Consider the following 25,760-nt stretch of genomic DNA (forward strand, 5'->3'; position numbering starts at 1 on the left):
GTGATGAAAGAACTCTACTGAGTGTACTTTTGTTTTTTCTCATGCACTTGAGTTCTTCCTCTGCCAATGTGTTAAAGTAAACATTTTGCAGAGTTCATTGATTCACAAAGATAATTTTGGGTACATTTTCACAGCATGTGGCTGAGAGCTGGCTTGCAATTATGATACTGGTGATTTTTGAAGCGCAGTCCTTTTGCAGAGATTTTCGTGTCCACTTTCTGTGCTGCCAGCGCTGTGGACAGGCTAAGTCCTGTTTCCTTTTAACAAACAGGTCTCTGACACTCTGTAAGCAGACAGTATGATTGCTTAGCTTTGTGTGCTCATTAACACACTCTTCATATCCTTGCTCTCCTTTGGAAGGTGCCAGGAATAAATTCTTGAATCTGTCTTGCCTGACAACTCTACTGTCTTTTAGCTTCTGTATTATAGACAGACAGATAACTTGTAATTATAATCATATATTTATACTTTAAAAAGGGAATTGATTAGATGATCAAAATGGTGCTAATTAACTTGACCAACTAATCAATTCAATCGATTCAGCACAAAGCAGATGTAAGGATGCACAGACAAGAGTCATGCAAAACCAACACAGACATTATTGTTGGAATGAATGTTTGAATGGTGTTCAAATACCAGGAGTCACGGGTCTGACCAATCAGAAACCGGTACCAATTGTAAATCTGTCCTCTGTTGATTTGGGTTAGTAATTGATCCTGTATTGTGGTCGTGCTCCATGGAAGGGACAACGGTTACAATTGACAGTCAGTTATGAATGTAAAGGCAAACCACTTGAATTTTTATGATCTCGTGGGAGTTGAGAGATTTTCTGATGAGCTTTGCCTGACTGGAAACTGGATCTGGTAGCTGATGGACAGATGCTATACTGTGTGTGCTCATCCTGTCTATGAACACACACGCAAATGCAACATGCACATATACACAACAATCACACGAGTCCAGATCAACCATCATGCTTACAATTCTTGAAAATCAGTTTTAGATTCCCACTGCACTGTTCATGTTTCATTTCCATTTCTCCGCCAGTCGCTAACTGACACACTTAGTCTCTCAATCTGTCTTTTTTAAAGACCTCCTCTCTGTTTTATTGCCTCCTCGGGCTTCCTTGCTGTGCCCCACAAGCGATTTCTCAAACTGTGTTTTTCATCAGAGAATTACATCAGGAAAACACCACGCCGTGCTCAATGAGTCTGTCACAGCTGAGTGTCGCCACACTAGCCCACAGCGCTGCACCACTTATTGCCTCAGCTACTCTTGTCTGAGGGAACAGGCTGATAAGGTTGAAAGACGCTGTATAGTAAGATGTCTTTGATAGGCCGATCAGTAAGCACTGCTCGATGCAGAGGCAGCGAATACCCTCAATATTTAATAGAAATGAATCTTGGGAGAATTGGCACCATAGTTTTCATGTGTTTGTTTTAATCTGACTTGCTTTTTAAGGTAAATAGATGTTGTTAGATCGCTCATATGCTTTTCTCTTCCCCGTCACTCTTTGTGCTGCTTCTCATTTTGCCTCCCATCAGTCTTGGACAAACTCTGATTTGGCTTTGTTTCTTAGCTTCCAGAGATTCCAGGCGTCTTTCTGCTTGGGTGAAGTATGAACAGCCGGCTGGGATCATAAATGGCCGCAGCAGATCAGTACATTGTTTGGAACTAAGTAATCCAGTGGATCTAGTAAAAGCAAAACTTGAAAACATTTCATTTATTATTTATGGAGGACTGATGCTGTTGGCAAAGAATAAAGCTGGTTGGTTTAACAGGCTCAAGTTCTTCGATACACAGGTTGAAAACTCTGCAGGCTGCTTGTGTGAAACATCATTCAGTACAATCTGACTTGTACACCACAATATGCTGCCACATACACTATTAGAACCTATTTTGCAATCGTGCATACACTTACCATAATATTCTCTTTCCCAGACTACCTCTTCCTCTCGAGCATCATCTCTCACGCCAGTATCACGGCAAAGTGTGAAATAGACACGCCTGTCCACTACAGCAAAACGTGAGATGGCCTCGCTTTGGCCTGTCGAGGCGTGATACCGGGGCGCTCCCGCTGTTCACTTTTCACATGCACAACATATGAGTGCTTATGTATTATGCCGTTAAACCAAGTTAAATATATCTCATTTATGCTTCCCATAATGATAAGTTTGTCTCAAAAGGACTTTACAGTGTTAAATATCTGACATTCTTTATCTTTCAGCTCTGTTTTATTTGGATTATTTGCATGAACTTGACCTCTGAAATCTCAAGTCTCTTTTATTGGTCCTAAATAATCAGTGTACACACATTAGTGGTAGCTTTACATGTCCCCTTGGAAACGCTATTCGATTGTTAAGACCTTGACTGATTTCAGAAATTAGCACAAACTTAAGATTTCTGCTATTTTTCCTACAGTTTCTCTTCTGTATTTTTTGTCCCTGTACATTTACAATTAGGAGCAATGAAGAGTTTGTACAAGCATAAATGTTAGTTCACAGTAGTAAATCTACATGTCCTGACATCTCTCAGTGGATGTCCTCACACCACCTGGAAATCAACCTCCACAAGACCGAACTGCTCTTCCTTCCAGAGAAAGGATACTGGATGTGGAAAGCCATGTGTTGCTCTGCCACCTACTTCTGTTTTCTTTTTTTCTCATACTACTATTTCCAGGTATTTGAGCTAGCATTTGCTTGCATGGACTCACACACACACTTGACCTGTACCCTCAAACTTCTCTGTCATCCAATTTGGTGTATTTTTTCGTGCTGTTGAGGGTTTTTTGAGGTGAATTTCCCTAACTAGAATCTTTATTTGCTTCAGAGCCAGACTGAACTATTTAACAGGGTTCAATAATATATTCAGTGACACAAAAGTGATACTGTGATATTCCAACTTCACCACAGGACTCTTTCTACTCACTGTTGTTCAACAGATACAGAGAAACAGGGCAGTTGGAGTGTGAGAGCTGACGCAGGCCGATTAACACACTTCAGAAGATTTCAGAAGGGCTCGCATTGTAACTGTACGCACTTAGTTTTGAGTGAAGCTAAAATATCAACACAATCTCACTTTTTATTCAACATTCAAACTGCCATTCAAGTGAAATTTTGGAGGAAATATAAGTATTCAGTATGTAGAAAGTAAAAACATTCCTATGAACTAGTACAGAGCAGCAGAGTATAGAACTATCTTGTCCAGATTGGCTCATGCTTTACAAAATGTTTTTGCTTTTAGCTCATTACATTCATCCAGCATCATTTGAATGCATCATTTGAATGCATCATTTGAATGCATCATTTGAATGCATGGGCATGCATTCAAATGATGCATTCAAATGCAAACAGAACGAGAATCTCACCAGCTCTGCATGTCCACTCACTGACTCAAGTGTCAGCTAAACAACATCATGGTGAGGGTCAGATGTGCGAGTTGTGGCAGCATGCGAGAAAAGACACGAAGGAAAGGAAGAAAGTAGGCAGCTCTGGAAATGAGTTCAACAGAAGGCAGATGGAGGCAGTGCCCCAATATGTATGCTAACATGTCCCTCCAATCATAGCTGTCAGTCCATAGTCCACAAACCTGTGCAAGAACCATGTAATTCCTCACCCCTCAACGGTTTTCTGCTCTTGTGCTTGAGGATTTTACAACTTCTGTATACTTACTAAAAAGAAAGTCACATTCAAACATCATCATCATTAATTCCTTATCATTTACATTGCCAAGACAATTTCTTGCTGTGATGCAGGAAATGCACAAAAGTCAGTGCAATTAAATATTCCACATCAGACTCCTCCTCGGCTGCTAATGAGCGTGTTGCAATTAGCTCTTCCATGTCCAAGCAATAACCTCAGCTTTATATTTTAAATTAAAGCTGTGCATCATTAGTAGTGTATGTTGATGTTTAATAATAATATGTAATACTAAAGTTAAGCAAATATAATGTATGAAAATTTGGTCATAGTCATGGTTACATGCGTGTGCATGTCATGAGGAGATCGGGCACCATTCAGATCCACTGCTGCAAACTCTCATGTAGTTCGTTGTTTCATGCAGTGTGTGTGCGTGTGTGTGAGTGAGTTAGAAAACACTGTGTTCTTCTCATCAAAGCCCCACCTTCCCGACTGTCTCCAAGGAAACGCAGCACAATTGGTACCTGTCGCCTGGCAACATTGCCCGGTATCTTTGAGACACAGAGCTGCTGGCAGAAGGCGCACACACGCGCACACAGAGTTTGTCAGCTGTCACAGTGGTGGTTCGATTCTTCTTTGGTTGCCCAGTCGTTTAACCAGCTCCTCCACTGTTCAGTCCTCATAAAGAATATGCGACACCGTTTGTTTGAATGTGTGTTTAGACTGTGATGAGCCGATGCGTTTCTTATCAGCATGATTCATTCAAACATGCATCACTGTTTATATGCTGCATTGTGAGATAAAGTACAATTAAACATGAGGCTTCGCTCATGGTCCTCCAGAAGTGGAAAAAATATATCACAGTAATAAATTATAACAGCGTTTCTGGTGACGCTTGCAAATGACTTATAAATATAACTTGTCTGTGCATACTTGGAATGCCAAATGTTATTCCAACCACGGGCAGTATTTCATCCTTCTTCAGATTATTTTTGCTGAAGATAAAGATCTGCATATAAAAAGACATAGTTTAATACAGAAAAATCTTTCTTTTACATTAAGTAGTGCAACTCGGACAAATGAACACCTGTGCCAGAGGGAGACGACTATGACAGCAACTTATTGAGGCTGCTATTTTTGCTGCTGTCAACGTCTCTCACTGGAGGCTGATGGGCTTTTGCCTTGAAGCCCAGTTGGACCACATTGGTGCATCTTTTTCTGTTTGGACGGACGATATGTTTATGTGGGTGTGTAAGTACACACCCACATAAACATAAACATATAAATCATGATAGATAGAGTTGCACTACTCTTCATAAGTATGAAGTGCAACTCTATCTATCATTATTTCTGAAATTGTGGCACCGATAAAAGAATCTTATAACAAAAACAAACAAAAAACACCTCAAAAACTCTGGAGTTTAATAAAACTGCAGCTTTATAGATTGAAAGTAGCCGCTACCCACTTGAAGCAGGGTGATGGTATCTAAAGTAGAAGCACCTGCAGGAGGGACTGCAAAATAAATGCTTCATTTGAAGTTTTTTATTTTTTTTATTCAGGTCATTATGTTTGTCTATACTTTTATCATGACCTCTGATGTTCTCTGTAAAGTGCTATTTGAATTTAAGTGATGTTTTAACCAGAACAAAGGCCTAAGCCTGATCTGGTTTCAAATTTATATAGAAAAGTTGTAAATATGATAAATTACTAAATGTACTTGATGCTTCTTATTTTTTGAAAGTCCAAAATAAATTGGTTGTTTTAATAATGATGCAGAAATGAAATCCAGTCGCTAAGTCTCAATATAACCAGTCTTTTTCCATTTGCCCGTTTCATTTGCAGTCTGCCTACAAGCAAGAATCTCTAGGGACCCTTCCACAGCTAGCATTGGCCTAAACCAGGGGCACACATGATCCATCTATACACACATTCCCAGTGACAGCTAGAATTAACCAGAGGAGTGAAGCGTGAGCTGTAGGAAAGGTTCAGCTTGAGGTCAAAGAGCGGAACCGGGTGCCACCAGTTGAATCTGTCCTTGCAGGCAAGGTCACCATCAACCACAAACGCAGCCATATACTCTCACACACACACACACACACACACACACACACACACACACACACACACACACACACACACACACACACACCGACCGATGGCAAAGGCTTGATTTAAAGCCCTTATCACATGGCTGGATGAACCTGCAGTGCAGCAGATGATGAATTGATTTGCAGTTTTATTGTTCACACTTTATCACCTCATGCCTTTTTCATCCAACAAAATCAACATAGATTTTTGTACCTTAAAGTCTGTATTCAAACAGAGACCGTGTGGACTGACACCTCAGGACTGCAGGACCAGGGTTGTGTCGGGAGGTGATTAATGGAGATGAAGAACCGGCAGGTGGTGATCAGCCGGATTGGTGGCAGCTGCTCAGACTGATGAGGGGCGTGGCCCTGGGAGGTGACTGGAGGCAGGGAGAGGAGGAACCAGAACAAAACACAAAGCACATGGCAGACAACAACAAATACACAGGGGAATGACAGGACACGAGGAGAGGAGGTCTGGGGAAACTGAAACTGAGAGGAAATTGACTTATTGTGCTGTGTAGTAAGTGATTGTCATTAGAAAGTGTGGCAGTAGGGATGATGGTGGCTCTGATTGACTCTACTTTATCAATGAAATAAGTTAAGAACTTTTCACAGTCGGCATCACTTTCAGCAGAGAAGCAGCGGAGAAGATGGATTTAAAAGCCGATCAACAGTGCTGAATTAAAAACCTTGGGTTATGTTGATGGGCAGAGATAAGTGCAGAGAAATATTGTCATCCAGCATTTTTAACCGTGTTATTGTAACGGCCAATCAACTCCCTCACAGCCAAAGTGTGCCTGAAAACCAGTTTTCTTCCATCTCTGTTCTGTTTTCCTACATTCAGATTTAAGTTGTCGAATATCATGACTTATCCAAGGCTGTTTTCTTTGCAAGGGCTTGGATTTGATTTTAAGAGGAGCAATACCATTTAATGTAGAAGCAAAGTTAAAACAGTCACTCGTGTTTTGGGCATGTTAAGAAGTTGATTTTCACTGGAGGGGATTGTTAAGGATTTCTGTCTTCTGTTGGAACAAAAAGGGACTCATGCTGAGTGAATTTCTTCTGGTGTTGAGAATGACTAACAAAGTCCATTAAAAAAAACTGCCCACTGGTTATTTTATTTGATCATTTATTTGGTTATTTCATCAGGTTGGTTTGGTTACTTTTCTGCAAATATCCTTCAAAAACAACCAGATTGGTCTTGATTGATGCCAGAGTTGAGAGTCCCTTGGGTCTGACTCTAGTTGTTAACTTGAATACAAAGAAAGGAGATGACCGCAAAAACAATGAAAATGAGTCTTTCTCACAAACCTCAGGTACCCTCAATGCCACAAGTAGATTGTTCTGTCCCGAACTTTTGTCCCCTTTCATCTGAAAACCTGTGTGGATGGAGATTTGCTCCACACAGGGAAGTTTGTGAAGCAAAATAAGGTTGAGACTTGAAAGGAGAAAGCAATCAGTGAGCTCCAGTAGAGTGGCTTCATGTCTCTTTGATTTTCAGTCTCTTCTCTCTATTGTCTGCATGTGTTTGCTTTCTTACAGCCTCTTTATACTGTCCTGGTATCCACTTCTTCCTGTCACATATTTGTTCTGGCATGCTCTCTCTCCCTTTTTTCTCAAACACAAAATCAGGACCAGTGCTTTAAAACTTGAATTGATCCCAAACAAGGGTTGATATTTGTCTGCTGCTCGTTAAGTCTGTTCATTCAGGTGCCATCTCGGGTCGACGCTGCATGTTTGTTACCGAGTGTGCCATAAACCACCATTAATCCCCCTCCGTTAAATCTGTGAATACTGCAGACTACTTACGAACACGGCAGTGAAGAGGCTCACCATTATGTCTTCTTAATCTGCCACACTAGTAAATGAAGGTGCCCTGGTGTTATATAATGCTGCCTCAGGACACACATACGCACACACGTAAACAACCCTCACTATTTCCACCTTTCAAAGCTGCTGCCCTTCAAAGTGCCTTTGAAGGGACCCTGATTACCAGACAGCCTATAACTAGCATCCAGACAGTCTATCCAACACACTGGCCAGAGAAAACCCATCGCAGACACATTAAATCAAAAGTAAAATGTTTTTCTGGAGAAATATAAATGTGAATACGCTCATTTCTTCATACTGACAGTTTGCTCTATCTCACGTGTTAAATCTGTGTAAAGGAGCATTCCGATGCACAAATGGAGCACATAAGCACTTGGTTGACCAGAGTAATAACTAATCACCTACCAAACCTGATGAGTATTAATCAGACATATGTGCTGCAGCTCGCTGCATATCAGCAGCAGACTAAAGACATAATGATGAGAAGAGCAGGAATGAGGGAGGCATCAAAGTGCCAGGAAAGGGAAAGAACCGTGTGTGTGTGTGTGTGTGTGTGTGTGTGTGTGTGTGTGTGTGTGTGAGTGTGTGTGTGAGTGTTTGCGTGAGTGTGTGAAAGTGTGTGTTTATAGTAAGTGAACAGGATGAAGCTATCTAGTGTTAGTGAGCTACTGTGAGAGCTCTATCTAGTGTTAGTGAGCTACTGTGAGAGCTCTATCTAGTGTTAGTGAGCTACTGTAAGAGCTCTATCTAGTGTTAGTGAGCTAATGTGAGAGCTCTATCTAGTAGTAGTGAGCTACTGTGAGAGCTCTATCTAGTGTTAGTGAGCTACTGTGAGAGCTCTATCTAGTGTTAGTGAGCTACTGTAAGAGCTCTATCTAGTGTTAGTGAGCTAATGTGAGAGCTCTATCTAGTAGTAGTGAGCTACTGTAAGAGCTCTATCTAGTTTTAGTGAGCTACTGTGAGAGCTCTATCTAGTGTTAGTGAGCTACCGTGAGAGCTCTATCTAGTAGTAGTGAGCTACCGTGAGAACTCTATTTTGTGTTAGTGAGCTACTGAGAGCTCTATCTAGTGTTAGTGAGCTACTGTGAGAGCTCTATTTTGTGTTAGTGAGCTACCGTGAGAGCTCTATCTAGTAGTAGTGAGCTACCGTGAGAGCTCTATTTTGTGTTAGTGAGCTACTGAGAGCTCTATCTAGTGTTAGTGAGCTACTGTGAGAGCTCTATTTTGTGTTAGTGAGCTACCGTGAGAGCTCTATCTTGTGTTAGTGAGCTACTGAGAGCTCTATCTAGTGTTAGTGAGCTACGGTGAGAGCTCTATCTTGTGTTTATGAGCTACTGTGAGAGCTCTATCTTGTGTTAGTGAGCTACTGTGAGAGCTCTAGTGTTAGTGAGAGCTCTATCTCATGTTAGTGAGCTACTGTGAGAGCTGTATCTTGTGTTAGTGAGCTACTGTGAGAGCTCTAGTGTTAGTGAGAGCTCTATCTCATGTTAGTGAGCTACTGTGAGAGCTGTATCTTGTGTTAGTCAGCTGTGCAGCTGATGAGTTTCTGCTGCAGGCTGAAGGAGTTACACCTGTACAGTTGCAGCTGTGCTGTTGGTTGGAATAAAGTGTTACTGTGTTCCTAATCAGTATTTTAAAAATAGTAGTCACAGATATGATTCAATTTATATACTGTAATTTCCGGACTATTGAGCACACCTGAATATAAAATTTATTATTTTTAAAAAATAATTATTTTGAACATAAATAAGCCGCACATGTCTGTAAGCCACAGGTGCCGACCGGTACATTGAAACAAATGAACTTTACACAGGCTTTAACGAAACACGGCTCGTAACAAAAATAAAAATGAGTGGTAAACAGTAGCCAACCAAGAAAGTCATCGTCACTATCTTCCTCCTCCTGTGCACTGAAACCACTGAAGTCATCTCCTTCGGTGTCGGAGTTGAACAGCCTCAGAATCGCTTCATCCGATGTTGGATCGTTTTCATTGTCGCTCTCGTTACTTTCATCCGGAGACAAATTCCCCGCTGAGCTCATGCTGCCCTCTTCAACACGCAGCGGTCCAGACTTTCCAAACCCGTTGAATCCTTAAATTAGCCGCGTCATTGTTTAAGCCGCGAGGTTCAAAGCGTGGGAAAAAAGTAGCGGCTTATAGTCCGGAAAGTACGGTATATAAAAAAAACCTCCCTGCAATTGTGATTGTCTAATCATAGCTTAGGAACCATAAACAGGCACATTCAGCTTGTGGAGCTCTAGATTTCTCAACATGTTGAAATAATGTGCATACAGACCAATACTCCATAAATATAAGACGTTTGGGGGGTTTGCTTTTGTAGTGTTGAAAAAAAACCAAAAAAACCCAAGAGACAAGTGTAAAAGAAAATCATAAAAGGTGGAAAAAACCATGTTCATCTGCTCTAATTTAAGCTTTATATATATACATATATATATATATATATATATATATATACATATATGAGTATTGTTTTACTCATTTTAAAAGCAGTCATCTGCACATTAAAAATGGATCCACAGAGCTAATGTTATCTGAATTAGATTTGTAGCCACTGTTTTAAAATCTGACAGTGTCCGTCGACTGGAAACTGGAGGCAGCATTTTTCTACCTCTGTCGAACATGAAGGGGCCTCCTGTTTCAGTTAATGGCGCTGCGACTATATTCTGCATGTGTGTCGTGTGAAAAAGAAAAGCTTGGACAGGTTTAACTGGCAAATACACAACAAAAAGACATACAAGGAGTTGATGTATAAAATATAAATACTACAGAATGTGTTGATTGTAAACCCATATTTATTTGATAATTGAACAACTTGTTTTCTGAAAAAATACGACAGTACATGAATTGCAAATAATCACATTTTTTTATATTTACATCTTGCACAACGTGGCAACTTTTTGGGAAACGGGGTTGTACATAACTCAGCTTTCTGTCTCAGATCAGGTCATCTACTGTTCCTCAGTTTTCTGCACTGGTATTTTGTCATTCTCATGCTGTGTATCCATCTTTCACGACACAATATTTATCTCCTGTTGTGTTGCTTGCGCATCAAAGCCTGAGTAATGCGTCATTTAAGTTTTTTTCATACAAATATACACAAGTTTTAATAGGAAGGGATTTATATTTCAAAGACCATACAAAGGGTGTTATTGTCTCAGATGTAGACAATAACGAAAGAGAGAAATGTATCATTGGAGACTGTCAAGTCCATCCCACTGACATTATTAAACCAGCTCTGCAGTTTTGCATGTTTAAGCCCCTTCCAGCTCTTTGTAGGTCCATAATATTTCTGCCAGGGGTTTTTACAAAGGTTCTGGGCCCATCCTTTAAACTAAAACCACTTCTTGACAAGTGCTGTCACATCATTAACTGAAACTGCTGGCTGCATTTAATTCGTTTGTGCAACCTCAGTTCACGTCCTCGTGGCACAGTGGGAGGTGATTGCAATGCTTTCATGGAGTGCAATGGGGTTTCTTTGACTTACATTACATGATTGGAAGTAGATTAGGCTTTGTAGGGGAGATATGGATCCATTTAACAAAGGTTGGATCGACCCTGTCTTCCACACGGGACACTCCTTGAGAACTTTGTTTTGTGTAAAGCTGAATGTATTCTATAAAATGTAGCTTGTCAGGGCAACTTTAAGCCAAACACAGACCATTTCAGCAAGACCTTGTTCTGATTGGCTGTTATGCAAATGCAGATGCATGTGCACATGCTTTCAAACTATTGTACTGGTACCAAACAGGTGGTACCAACTGGTCCAACTGTCTTCCACTCTGAGGGGCACCGATGGCGACCAGGGCCATGACCACGGTGTGGAATACATATAAAAGTCTGTAAGCTTGGTTACCATTTCAGTCTGTTTGTTTACCTCTACATTTTCTGAATCACTTCAAGCAGACTAGATGTCGTGCAATCCAATCACAAGTTAGGGGGGTGGAGGAATGATCCAATCACAACTTGGTTGGCGAGCTCTGGTAATCCAGTAACATGGTAGCTCAACAATCAATACAAGCAGCACAAGCAAAGCCTTCACATCTCTCTTTCTTATTCACATACACTGACACATGCGCACACACACACATACACACACACACACACACACACACACACATACACACACACACACACACACACACACACACACACACACACACACACACACACACACACACACACACACACACACAGTCCAATCCTGTAATCATCTCCAGTTGTTGCCCAACCAGTGAGATACTTCATCAACGCTGGGCAGCTGCTTTGCCTTTAGGCATGTTTGCAGGATCGATCCATCTCTTCTTCAGCTGCAGCTCTTACATCGACTGTCTATCACAAATCTAACACCCTCTGGAAATTAATAATTAGCTTTGCAAATATCCAACATTTGTGCTGTATGTATGTAACTAGCAGAGGCTGATAAATGCAGAGCAGCCTGCATAATTTTATAACCACAAAAAGTGCTTCTGCAACCTTCTACCAAGCAGACCTGACAAACGGAGCACCTCAGTCTGTCAACATCACTTAAGTGCCTTCACTTAACAGCAATGTTATAAAGACATGAATAGATTACAAGTTCATCATTAGTGTATGCAGATTCAGTGGCTGCAGTCAGCAACGTTTACTCTGTTACAGGTGCTTGAGTGACGTTTTCCACCACACTTGGAGGACATTTTATTACTTGAAGTATCAGCTCGTCTGTTGGTCTCGGGTCCGCCTTAACTTATGTTAATCAAAATGAAGCACCCTTGGCCTCCCTCGTTTTCTCTTGAATAAGTCTGAACAAGAGCGAACACACTGACATTGCACAGAGGAATTTTTACTGTTACCTTCTGTTTATTTTGTTGATCTACAAGAAATGTGTTATGAGGGTTTAAAAAAATGCAATATGTTGTAAACCTGTTTTCACTGCAGTGTAATGCTGCATTTCTAACGCCTTGCTGAGGCTCTCCATGAGAGGCAGTGTTTGGTGTCGGTCATGAGATATCAGGAGCCATGACCAACACCACTCGTGGGAACTCCACTCCAAATTAGAAAGCAGAAGTTTAAAAAGTGTTTTGTTTGAAAAAATAAGTCATCTCTGAAATCAGGAATCTGAAGACCAGATAGTCATACAAAGCATCTAGCATCTAGCTGCTTGAGGCCATTTTTTTCTTCTTACTTTGTTGTTCAAGTAAAGCGCATTTAGAAATCACTAGACAGCCAAAGAATGAAAGTACAGGAGAAACAGCTGAAAGAGTACTTTTCCAATCATTCACCCTCACAGCACATTCACTCCAGGAACCGTCGGCGAGGCAGCAGAGACAGTTTTATATGATCATATCTCAGAGGAAGATTAAGCAGTCACATATCTTCAGACACTGCTTGCTCTGGAAACACTGATGTTGTGAGGATGATAACTTTCAGAGGCTTTGTACTGTACTTGTGCAACAACTTCTGTTGACATGTATTTCTTCACTAATTTTGTGCAAAAAAGAGCAACAGTGTAATAGATGTCACAGTAAATGCAGCGCTTGACGGTATCAGAGGAGAAGAGTGGAAAGCTTTAAAAACATACTGGCGATTATGTAGTTACGACTACTACACAGTGATCAACCAGCCACTTCAAAGACCTGGCATGAGATTGTGTATTCTTGAGTTTCTCTGAGAAGTAGAGCCGATGCTCGGTGTTTTTTACAGCACAGTATATCTGGGAAAAAGGTGCGTGATTGACGACGATCCTGCACCTTACAATTTATGATCATTGCCTGGAGGGAGTGTCGCTCCGGGGCTGAAGAATCTGGCGGTGTGGAATTAGAATGAAGTCAGCTCACCAGAACTCGTCAACCTGCTGCCCGTTTCAGCTCCAGGTCGCAGCCCGACGATACATTAGCTGCTTCTAACATAAAATGTCCAATTCTCCAGCTGAAATGTTGGCAGTTGAGCTGCATTGTGGGTAATGTAGACACCAGATTTTGACAAGGAAGAAGAGTGCATTGGATGAAAGTGAGAATATTAGTGGTTGTGCTGCATCAGTGCTGAACTTTTCTTTGGATGAGTTTGACACCTGCTGTGCTAAATTAACATCTACACAGCAAATTCACATCTTTTGAATAAACTCTCTGAGTTCAAATCAACTCTTTTTGCTTTGTTGCATGAGAGACATCGAATTCACTGAAGCAGAGTGGAAGGAACTCGTCTCTTGGAGTTGATTTTTAACACTTTTCAGGAGTTGAACCTTGAACTCTGGGAGTTAAAACTCGACTCCCATGAGTAAATTCTACTTTAACCTTGAGTTGTTTGAATATGAACTCTTTCACAATGTTAATAGTCAACACTTTAATGTGTGAATTGTTTGACATTCATGGAGTTAAAGTGTCATCACACTATAAAGGTTTCAGGTCAGACTGACAACAAGATAACAACATATTCATCACTAATTTATATTTAACAATTATATTCAGTGTGATTATATTCAGTCTGCAACAATTAATGCTGCATGAAAACTTTGAGAAATTACAATCTAACTGATTTTTAATAATGCAACTGTGATTGGTTTATGTTACATTCCTCCCTTGTACACTTATGGTTTTGAATGATAGCCTCATTTTATTTATCATTATGTCTTCATTGAAATATTAATAAACAGCATGTTTTAACAAAACTAAATATAATTTCTGCCCATCACTTGGATTTAACTTGGTTGCTTTATTTTCAAAAATTACAAAGAAATAACTAAGGCATGCTGGGAAATACTAATACGGCAACAAAGCTGTGCAGTTAACACAGATTTGTGTTGAATGATGCTTCTCAACACTCAGAGAATGAACCCCAGAACATTACCAGAGAGTCTCTGAACACAAGCTGGAGTCTAACTTAGAAAATAAACTCACAAAATCAAACTCTTTGTTGAACTCCAGGATATTTCACTCCAGAAATTTGCTGTGTATAACCACAATTTTCCTCTAAACCTTCAACAAGTATTTAAGCATTGTTACAATCATTAGACTGCAACTTAACAACGTGTTGTGAATAATGGCAAACAAGGAGAAATGATGACTACGGTGTTCCTGTGGAATCACTGCTCACCTTTGAGCAGGTAGTAAGACACTAACACAACACTCCACTTTTTAAGCCTTTTTGAGGGGTCTGGACCAGCTGGGATCTGGTCTTTGATGTTCAGGAGAGCCAGTTTCTCAAAACACTTCATAGAAATGGAAATGAGTGCTTCAGGGCAGATGTGGTGGTGAGAGAGGAAGAGCCAGGGAGAGCTGGACATTTAAATTTTCATCCCATTGCACTCATACACACTCAAGATAAAATATAGAAGAAGAATATTTCCTCTAAGGTGCACATGCAGTTTTTCCTCCACAATTTAGACTTAAACAAATAGAATACATGGCAGTCATTTCATTAGAAATTCACACAATGCCCTAAAACAGCAGCTGCAGCTTCAGTGTGTCACAGATCTTAACAGTTGGTTGCAGATGTAATTTGAAATACTTGTTGTATTTAAGGCTTTTGTGTGGTATTTATCAATTATTAACCAATAATGTCTTATTTAGTGAATTATATTTTTACTGAAATATACATTTCTCTTTTTGTTTGTTATTTTGGATCATAAATACTCTGGTATAAAAATGAATAAAATAACATTTTTATATCTTTTTAAATTTAAGCAAATTATGTCTTACTACTATCTTTTTGTTTTGTTTGTTATATATTCAAACATTATATAAAACATATATCCTGACATTGAGTGAAGTCCCAACACATCCTTTGGTGTGTCATAATGTTTAGTGAGAACTTTAGGAGGACATAGGACAGTTTAAATGGCTGAAATCGGAAGTCTTTTAAGTTGAGACTGAAAAGCATATTAAGAGTTTATCCATTGATTGTCCCTGCATTTACTAATAAAGCAACACTTTATAAAAGAGTAAGAACAGGGCTAAACACTAACTGTGAACACTGCCACATTATATGAGGCTCTATAGCATTTTATAAGTGGCTAGTTTAGATCTTGGCTGGACAAAAGGCCTCACCAGAGACGGGCTTCAACAATTTGACATTTATGATTTTGTTCAGGTAGTCTGTCAGATGTTTCCCAGAAAGAGAGGTATATCCTTCTCCTGAACACTTGATGAGACTGGAGACTCAGAGAAACAGTGGCAGCAGCAGCTTTGTTATTTGTCCGGGTTCGGTGGTGCCGAAGGCTGCATTTCAGTGCACACACAGCTTTTACTTTGCGTATCGTGTATCATAGTGCACACATGCATGTTATGATAGTACCCATACAATCATGTAACAGAAGGACACAGAAGAGTCTGACTGCTGCAAACGGTCCAGTCAGGTGTGTCCATCATATGTTGTTTCCTGCTTTACTCCGTCCAACAGTCTCATCAGATGGTCTTACATGAAAATCACACGAGCATCGTGACATCAGTGCATCAAACGTGCTTTTTCCCCTCATGCTGAAGTGCGTTGAGGTCTTGGTGACGTGCACAGTGAGGTGGTGTTCGTGAGTCACTCAGCCCTGCGATCTTCATGCGCTGACATTTGGTTCAGACTCCTGCAGTTACTAAGGAGACAAATGCATTGCAGCAAATGCACTCGACTTTTTGTGTGTTTTAAACGCTGGAGTGTCGTCTCAGACGTCAGGTTTGCCAGCCTCATTCGCGTCGGTATGACACGCTGGATTAAAAGTGAACAAACTATACAAATACTAGCAAATAACACTGTTGTAAGTCTGTCTGAACAGCAGCTAATTTATGTCCTTTAAGCAAATTCTCTTTGAGAGGTCTTAGAGGTAAATAAAGAATTAGAAAAGATGTTTTCTTCCGTTGTGAATGTTTTTTATTGTTTTAAAAACTTTTTTAGCTGATACATAGCAAAGATGTATCAACTAAAAAAGCTGCTGATTTTTGTCTGCCCTAGAGGGCAAGCTTTATTGAAATTTTGAAATATGTTGCCTGATATATTGTGGCTATAAAACTGTTATTTTCCACCACCACTGGGGCAGCAGGAAGGTAAATAGAAACAATGCAGTGCCAAAAGTCATGTGATGTTTTCACGAGTTGGTGATTTTTACAAACCGGAAACTGTACAAAGGTTCTGTGCACCCTGCGGATACCACCATCAACATCAGCATTCAGCATCAACAGTTTAGTCTGAAACAAATCTTCTCCAGTTCTGACTAACCAATCCCAAATCATCCAAAACCAAACCAAGTCGAAACAACGGATGAATCTCAAACCAACAAGCTCCTATAAGGAAACCAGTGGCTGAAACTCAATTTATATTCATGAATAAGTTGTTGCAGTGGTATCAGATCTAGCAGATTATAAGTATCATAGATATTCCTACACTTGAAAGGGTGTAGGTCTTTGTCAAATCAAGAGGCACAGCTGAGAAGTGTAAGATATAAATGACATGCTCAGTTCAAAACATACTGTATTATTAACCAACAAATAAAAACACTTTATTGTGACAATCAAACTGAAAAAAAGCATCAACTGTGGATAAGTGCACATTGATCAGAGACAAGAATACAAATGACAACAAAACGCACAAACAATAGACACAATGTCAGATCCAGCACTTGTCATGTGTAATTGAAGTCACGACGCCATATGAACTCACAGGAAATGACATAACAGCAACAGACAAACAGCAAGACATTCATTAAAAAGCAGCTCTGAATTCAGAATTGTGGCAGAAACAACTGTGAACAGTAACTCAAAGGACCAATCACAGCGGTGCATCTGAACACATGCAGCTAGAAGTGAGTGACAAGGACCCGGATCAGTAAAGGAAGAGAAACATGACTCAGACTGGGAAGACTGAAAAGAGCTAATGACGACCACTTGATCATTTTAGGATCCTAAATTAGATTGTGTTGGTGCAGGACATCATATTGTGTTTGTTGTGCTGCTGTAACATGATTTATCTCATGAGGATTAATAATAGTTGTGTCCTAAAGGAAAATATTTTCCTTAATTGCCAGCTGAAATGTTGAAAATATCATATTGACAATGAATTTATCCAACAATATCAAGTGTTGGCCGTGTAGCTCAAAGCCTAATATGGTGTTTTCCTCTGCGCCGTAGTTTGTCGTATAAAATCCATCATGTCATATTGGTATCCATCCATCCATCATCTATACCCACTTCACCCTGAACAGGGTCACGGGGGCGAAGGCAGGGTTCACCTGGACAGGTCACCAGTCCATCACAGGGCCAACAGACAGAAACAAAGACCGTTCACGCTCTGATTCACACCTGAGGGACATTTGTAGAACCACCAATGAACCTGATAGCATGTTTCTGGACGGTGGGAGGAAGCTGGAGAACCGAGAGAACCCACGCAGGCACACAGAGAACCTGAAGACTTACACAGGAAGGCCCGGAATCAAACCCAGAACCTTTTCACTGTGAGGCGACCATGCTAACCACTGCACCACCGTGCCGCCCCGTGTTGGTATATGGTCCTCCATTACAAAAAACATGGGAACTTTGGTTTATTATTTTAATCCTACACACACACACACACACACACACACACACACACACACACACACACACACACACACACACACACACACACACACACAGTCACACACACAAACACATCTGTATTCTGCTGACCACCATTCAACAGCCAGACAGCATAGCTGTGTGTGCAGTCAGTAAACAGCAGATAATGTTCCTGCTGGACACACGATGGGAACTTCAGGTCGAGTGGATCAATTCATAAAATCTTTCAAGGTTTTGTGATGACTCTCAACAGTGTTTACTTCATCCGATCAATTATTCTTTCTCGCTCTGTAGACCAGCAGCTGTTCCATCAGCTGTTCCATCAGTTGTTCCTCCAGCTTTTCCTCCAGCTTTTCCTCCAGCGGTTCCTCCAGCTGTTCCTCCAGCTGTTTCTCCAGCGGTTCCTCCAGTGGTTCATCCAGCTGTTCCTCCAGCTGTTCCTCTAGCGGTTCCATCAGCTGTTCCTCCAGCTGTTTCGCCAGCGGTTCCTCCAGTGGTTCATCCAGCTGTTCCTCCAGCTGTTCCTCCAGCTGTTCCTCTAGCGGTTCCATCAGCTGTTCCTCTAGCGGTTCCTCCAGCTGTTTCTCCAGCGGTTCCTCCAGTGGTTCATCCAGCTGTTCCTCCAGCTGTTCCTCCAGCGGTTCCATCAGCTGTTCCTCCAGCTGTTCCTCCAACGGTTCCTCCAGCGGTTCCATCAGCTGTTCCTCCAGCGGTTCCTCCAGCTGTTCCTCCAGCTTTTCCTCCAGCTGTTCCATCAGCTGTTCCTCCAGCTGTTCCTCTAGCGGTTCCTCCAGCGGTTCCATCAGCTGTTCCTCCAGTGGTTCCTCCAGCGGTTCCTCCAGCGGTTCCATCAGCTGTTCCTCCAGCTGTTCCTCCAGCTGTTCCTCCAGCGGTTCCTCCAGCGGTACCATCAGCTGTTCCTCCAGCTGTTCCTCCAGCTGTTGCTCCAGCGGTTCCTCCAGCGGTTCCCCCAGTGGTTCCATCAGCTGTTCTTCCAGCGGTTCCTCCAGCTGTTCCTCCAGCTGTTCCTCCAGCGGTTCCTCCAGTGGTTCCATCAGCTGTTCCTCCAGCTGTACTTCCATTTGTTCCTCCAGCGGTTCCTCCAGCGGTTCCCCCAGTGGTTCCATCAGCTGTTCCTCCAGCTGTTCCTCCAGCTGTTCCTCCAGCGGTTCCTCCAGCTGTTCCTCCAGCTGTTCTTCCATTTGTTCCTCCAGCGGTTCCTCCAGCGGTTCCCCCAGCGGTTCCATCAGCTGTTCCTCCAGCTGTTCCTCCAGCGGTTCCTCCAGCTGTTCCTCCAGCGGTTCCTCCAGTGGTTACATCAGCTGTTCCTCCAGCTGTTCTTCCATTTGTTCCTCCAGCGGTTCCTCCAGCGGTTCCCCCAGCAGTTCCATCAGCTGTTCCTCCAGCTGTTCCTCCAGCAGTTCCTCCAGCGGTTCCTCCAGCGGTTCCTCCAGCTGTTCCATCAGCTGTTCCTCCAGCTGCTCCTCCATTTGTTCCTCCAGCTGTTCCTCCAGCTGTTCCTCCAGCGGTTCGTCTCCTCTCTCACTGACAGGCTGCATCATTTTAAACCTCTTATTCTTTAAGGATTGTAGAATAATAATAAATATATAGTGTGAGTCTCAGTTTTATAGTCTTGGATAGTTTTTGAATTCAAGCTGCAGATACTGGATTTACAATATAACACTCATTTATCTGCTGAAACTGTCTCTGAAGTTTTCAGTGTTATCCTCAGAGCTTTAGTCTTGGCAGGACTAAGATTTAACCCGGGCTAAAACAGAATTATTAATTAAAATCCAACATACTCTCACCATCAGAAATAGAAATAGTGCAACAATAAAAGTATTTGAGCATGTGATCAAAACATAAGGGCTTTATGTTTTATGTGTCAGATGCTGAATGACTCTTGTTCCTCTCCTCTCTCCATACAGACAGCAACTTTGTTCTGGGGAACGCCCAGGTGCAGTCGCTCTACCCCATCGTGTACTGCTCTGACGGTTTCTGTGAGCTCACTGGTTACGCCCGTGCCGAGCTCATGCAGAAGAGCTGCACATGTCACTTCCTGTACGGCCCGGAAACAAGCGACCGGTCCACGGCCCAAATCCAAGGAGCCCTGGATGACAGGAGCGAGTTCAAGACCGAACTGGTCTTCTACAAGAAGGAAGGTGAGACTGCACGACAAATCTGTGTGAGTGTGTGAGTGTGTGTGTGAGTGAGTGTGTGTGAGTTAAATTGGCTGAAAACGGGGAAACTGTCAGTAGTAGCAAACCTCTCAACTCAAAATCACAAATTCTCTGAAAAGAGCCCGTTTTAAAGCATATTTTAGCTTCTATACACGGAAGGCATTTTTTTTTTTTTTTACATGCAATTAGTTTATTATATGTATATATATTTTTGGACCTGTTGCTTTTCTTATGTGCACTTCAATATAAAATGCAAATATTATGTTGCAAAATGTTACTTATTTTTATTTTGAAATGATGTTGATTTTCAGGTGTCAACCAATCACACTGTGGAAGTGAAACAGGTCACATCACAAGTCATCATGTTATCGTGATTGGTGTAATATGACGACTTGTACTGAAATCACAAAGACAACAATGTCAACGACGAAGCATTTCCAAACAACCAGGATATCAGGATAGTGATCGCTTTATGTTGTTTTAGAGTTGTAGTAAGCAGCCATCAGTGTCACAGCAGGTTTAGCTAACCAACCGAAATCTCTTCTCCTTTTGTCGAGTGAAGAGGAGCAGAACAAGATCTTCATCACTGGATGATGTTGAATTCATATTTTCTTCCAAGAATGAGCCGACTTGATTTTCAAGCCTTTTTTTGAACAACTGCTGCAAATGATCATTTCTGCAGTGAGGAATAGTTTCAGTTCCTTCATGATGCCCTCGGTGCGTAAAGAGAGGCGATGCTCTTTATACAGTACATAGCTTTCATCATCTGTAACATACGCCTACATTTCTATTCTTAAATGACAAACATAATGTTATTGTTGCTTGTTATGCCCCGTCTAGGGGTGGCCAAGACATAACATGGGTATCACTTTTAGCCCCGTTTTTCCCCGAGGTCCCAAGCAGCCATAGGATCACGGGGAAGCGTTTTTATACAATTAATGATTTATTTGTACAGTTTACAAAACAAGTCTGAACTAAAAATGCCTTCAGGGTGAGCCAAGGCCAAAACAACAAACAAAACAAAACTCGCTTATGAACGTAATCATCTAACCTATCCAAAATTCAATGAAACAAAAACCACAAAATCTAACCTTCCTAACCAAACCAAACAGGAAAAAACGGTCAGCAGAAATGGCAGCTCACCTCGACAAGCTTCACCACTAAAGATATGCTGAGTCATGAGTCGCAGTGTGTATGTGGCCGGTTGGATTCTGGGGGGAAATCCTCCTGCCTCGAGCAACGTCATGGTTGGCTTCAAGTAGTCGATGTCATCTGCCCGGGGCCCAACTCTCATTCATACTGCAACAACAGAAAATACACATGCACAAAAACAACCTTACGACCACAGTCGTAAGATGCTGTTGTGTTCAGATGTAAAAAAAAACGTATTGTTTTTGTGGTATTTTTGACCGACTGTGTACCTCTGTGAAAGTTTTAGAAAGCTACCAGGGTGGACTTCGCTCAGTGGCCAACTGATAACACTGAGTGTCCCAGGCAGCGTCGAGGTGTAAATGTGAGAGTGTGATCACGGCTTTCTTAAAAATACCATCGGTTAAATAAGCAAAAAAAACAGAACGACATTTTTAAGAAATTCTCATGACTTTTTAAAGCGATCCATCTGAGAAACCTCGTATGAACAGACTGAACTCTTTGCCAGATGTAACTTTGCTGACTGAGGAAACTATTGTGAGAAATATGTCAACAAGCCATACATTACATATATACATATATACATTATGTGTATATATATATATTTCATTACATGTACTGTATATCATATTAATATACATGTTCTCCCGTTGAAATTGATACATTTGCTTCAGCAGTTAACAGTCAAAAGGTTGTGAATGCCATCCAATGATAAGAACGTGTCTACTAATATGAATGTGGTTTGGCTGGTGAGAGTGTCGGAGTCAGCTGAAGGCAGAGATGACAGATGAAGAGAGCAGAGGAGACGAAGTGGGCAAAAGGAAAAGAGGAAAATTAAAATTCTTGAGGGAGAGGAGGCTTGTGAAAGAACACTAGAAGAAATCCTTCTCATTCATCAACTCTTTAATTATTAATGAATCACAGCTGTTATAGATGATGAGAGAGTGAGGAGCTAAAAAGGCAGAGGCTCAGTCAAATCAAATATAATATAAGGGCAGTGAGTGCGTATGGATGGAGGAGCAGTAGAGGGATAGCGGCGCCATCTGCTCCTCTGAGATATAAGCCTATAACAAAAAGCAGCAGAGGCTTGGAAAAGCTTGTTTCTCACAAACACACACAAATTACAAATTAGGAGTGTTTCATGCTTTTATCAGCTCTCTACGAGCTCATATTAACATTTGAGCAGTTCTCCAGGGGAGCGAGGGAAAAAATGAACAAATTTATATCCAGCTCAGATCATCATGGTTCTCTCACCAAAGCCTGTGGCACAATTTCAAAATTACATTTTATTTTCCAAGCACATACTCATAAAATACTCACATCAACATGATACCCTGTATGATATACTTTGTAGTTACGTTTTAAACACAGGCCAATAAATACACAGAAATGACTGAGAATAATACACAAATTCAAGAGTTACTGAAAGAAAGATTAGGTTTTGTTTGTTAAAGGGTTCAACAAGGTTGAGTTGAAATAGATACTTTCAAGTAAATACATCGAATATATTATTAATATTCATAATATTAATTATTAAAAAGGTTGTATTTAATTAATTTTAACATAATAGTATTGTTCCCATTTGTAAATATTTTAAACATGAAACTACATTTTAGAGATCAGAGAAGAGAGAGAGAGATGTGAGGCTAAAATACTACACGAGTTAATAATCATGCTCCTTCAGAGATAAACAAAACATAAAAGAAACTCTAATATCATTCAATACTATTTACAGATCCTGAGGATATTGTTATTTATTGATTTATTTATAACAGTAAACCAGTGATAGCTGTCTGGGATTTACTGCAAATAGTCATGGATAATAGGTCATTATTTAATACTTATGCTGGTAATTTGCCAAAGTATAAACAAAAAGCTCGTATCAGTTTTCAAAAGAGAATAGAGGTACTTATTTAAAGCATTCACAGGACCTTACTTCTCTCATTGCTAAATTTGTTCTGTTGTCATTTTGGTTCCTAAACAGGCCCAATGTCTCTTGGTGTTAGCATGTTTCCATCTATCAGATTAACAAAAAATGTTTTTTTACTTACTCCATTTTCATATAATAAAGTACATTTTTAAACTGAGCCAATTAATAAAAAGCAGGACAAGCAGCAGGAAAAGAAAAATATTGAAATGCCACAGTAGTTACTAGTTATGTTACCACTGAAGAGTAATATCATCTTGTAGTTATGCACGGAGAGGCAGAGCCGAAGACGGTACATCCTGTTTCAACTGCTATCGTTTACCATCATGTTCCTGTCAGGATTCCTGTCTGCTCCTCTGTTTTGTCCCCAATCACCTCTCCTCATGTTTTCTGTCTTTCCCTTGTCTGTTATTGTGTCCCCATGTGTCCTGCGTCCTCCCCTCCCCGCCTCCTGTCACCTCCCATGGCCACACCCCTCACCGGTCCCAGCAGCTGCTACCACTCTCCCCAATCACCACCCGCAGGTGGCTGATCCCACTGATCACCTCACCAGACTATATCTGCCCTGCCCTGCAGTCATCGGGGGTCAGTCCATACTGCGAGTTACTGCTATTCACTGCCAGATACTGCCAGATACTGCCATTCACCCCTGCTCCTGCTCCTGTACCCTGTTTCTGCTTCCAGTCCGTGCTATCAGTCAGTGCTCCCAATCTCAGCTGATTGCCGAAGCTAAGCAGGGTCGGGCCTGGTTAGTCCTTGGATGGGAAACCAGACCACCTGGGAATACCAGGTGCTGCAGAACCACCAGTCGGAGCCAATGAGTCTAACTGTCCATTTGTCCACGACCGAGCCTTCAGCCGCGACTACAGTTTCCAATTCAATAAGTCTGCTAGACTCCTCAAAAGATGCATTTCCAGCTGTTTTAACCTTAGTATGGCGGTTGGAAGTGTCCTCCACTGAAGGGATATGTTTTCTGTGGTATTCCAGTTCTCCATCGACCCACGGACTTGTGCAACTTGTGAATCTATTCTCCTATCTTCACTCTCCACACTGTACCTACCCTCAAGGGGATCTAGTGAATTCCAAGGGGAGAGATTGCAGAGGAAAATAGCTTTTGGTCCAGGCTGAAGGGAAGCTGTGATTACAGTCTCCTTATAGCTGCAGGCACATGGTACTCTTGCATCTGATATATGGTCTCACATGGAAAAGTTCTGGGACCATAATGTCCTCTCAAATGGTGAAGTAAAACCATGTCTTCATGAATATTTTCATTGTTATCACTTACCAACACACAGACCATTAGAAACGGTTAGCAAACCAGGTTAGTGAGTGACAGGGAGTAACTTTATCCATTTGTCCATCCTTAGCCTATATTTCTTTTGTGGATTTGTTTTACTGCACTTTCTTCCTTGAGCACCTGGTCTGTAGTCCAAATGTGTTTTGAGCTTGTAGCATGGATATTATGGATCTCACACAGCATGTCAATAATCACAGGGATTTGAACATAAGAGCTCAGCCTGGTTTACTTAGGAGTTATTCACATGTGCATTCCATCTGCAGTATTCTGCAGCATATCACAGTAAATCTGAAGTTGTGAACATAAATGTCCCAATTACTGTTCACTTACTCAAATAAGATATTTTATGTGATACGTAATGTTGCTGGATTCTCCGTCTATTATGACTTTTTGTTCTTCAGATAGAAGTGACTCTTGTGTTAATGTTTCTAAAAGTAGTTGGTAGGAGTAAAGTAGACAGCAAATTGCTTCAGCATGTTGAAATGACTCTAAAGCTTCAAAGACCAGTAGCACCTAACTGTGGTTGGTAGACTGTGGTTGATGGTTGGTAGACTATGGTTGGTAGACTGTGGTTGGTGGTTGGTAGACTGTGGTTGGTGGTTAGTAGACTGTGGTTGATGGTTAGTAGACTGTGGTTGGTAGACTGTGTTTGGTAGACTGTGGTTGATGGTTGGTAGACTGGCTGGTAGACTGTGGATGGTGGTTAGTAGACTGTGGTTGATGGTTGGTAGACTGTGGATGGTGGTTAGTAGAATGTGGTTGATGGTTGGTAGACTGTGGTTGGTAGACTGTGGTTGGTGGTCGGTAGACTGTGGTTGATGTATGGTAGACTGTGGCTAGTAGACTGTGGTTGGTGGTTAGTAGACTGTGGTTGGTAGACTGTGGTTGGTGGTTGGTAGACTGTGGCTGGTAGACTGTGGTTGGTGGTCAGTAGACTGTGGTTGATGTATGGTAGACTGTGGCTGGTAGACTGTGGTTGGTGGTTAGTAGACTGTGGTTGGTAGACTGTGGTTGGTGGTCAGTAGACTGTGGTTGATGGTTGGTAGACTGGCTGGAAGACTATGGTTGGTGGTTAGTAGACTGTGGTTGGTAGACTGTGGTTGATGGTTGGTAGACTG

General features: G+C 41.3%; 1 protein-coding gene across 1 annotated transcript in view; it reads left to right on the forward strand.

Annotated features, from left to right (window-relative positions):
• Positions 1-25,760, forward strand: part of kcnh3 (potassium voltage-gated channel, subfamily H (eag-related), member 3) — a 147,016-nt gene that overhangs the window by 71,464 nt on the left and 49,792 nt on the right. Inside the window, 1 exon segment of the mRNA XM_069177374.1 lies at positions 20,018-20,251. Within this exon segment, the coding sequence (XP_069033475.1) occupies positions 20,018-20,251 (234 nt within the window).

Source organism: Embiotoca jacksoni, unplaced genomic scaffold (genome assembly GCF_022577435.1).
Source record: "Embiotoca jacksoni isolate LCO1_2020_lvr unplaced genomic scaffold, fEmbJac1.0.p SCAF_72, whole genome shotgun sequence".
In the NCBI taxonomy this organism is placed as follows: domain Eukaryota; kingdom Metazoa; phylum Chordata; class Actinopteri; family Embiotocidae; genus Embiotoca; species Embiotoca jacksoni.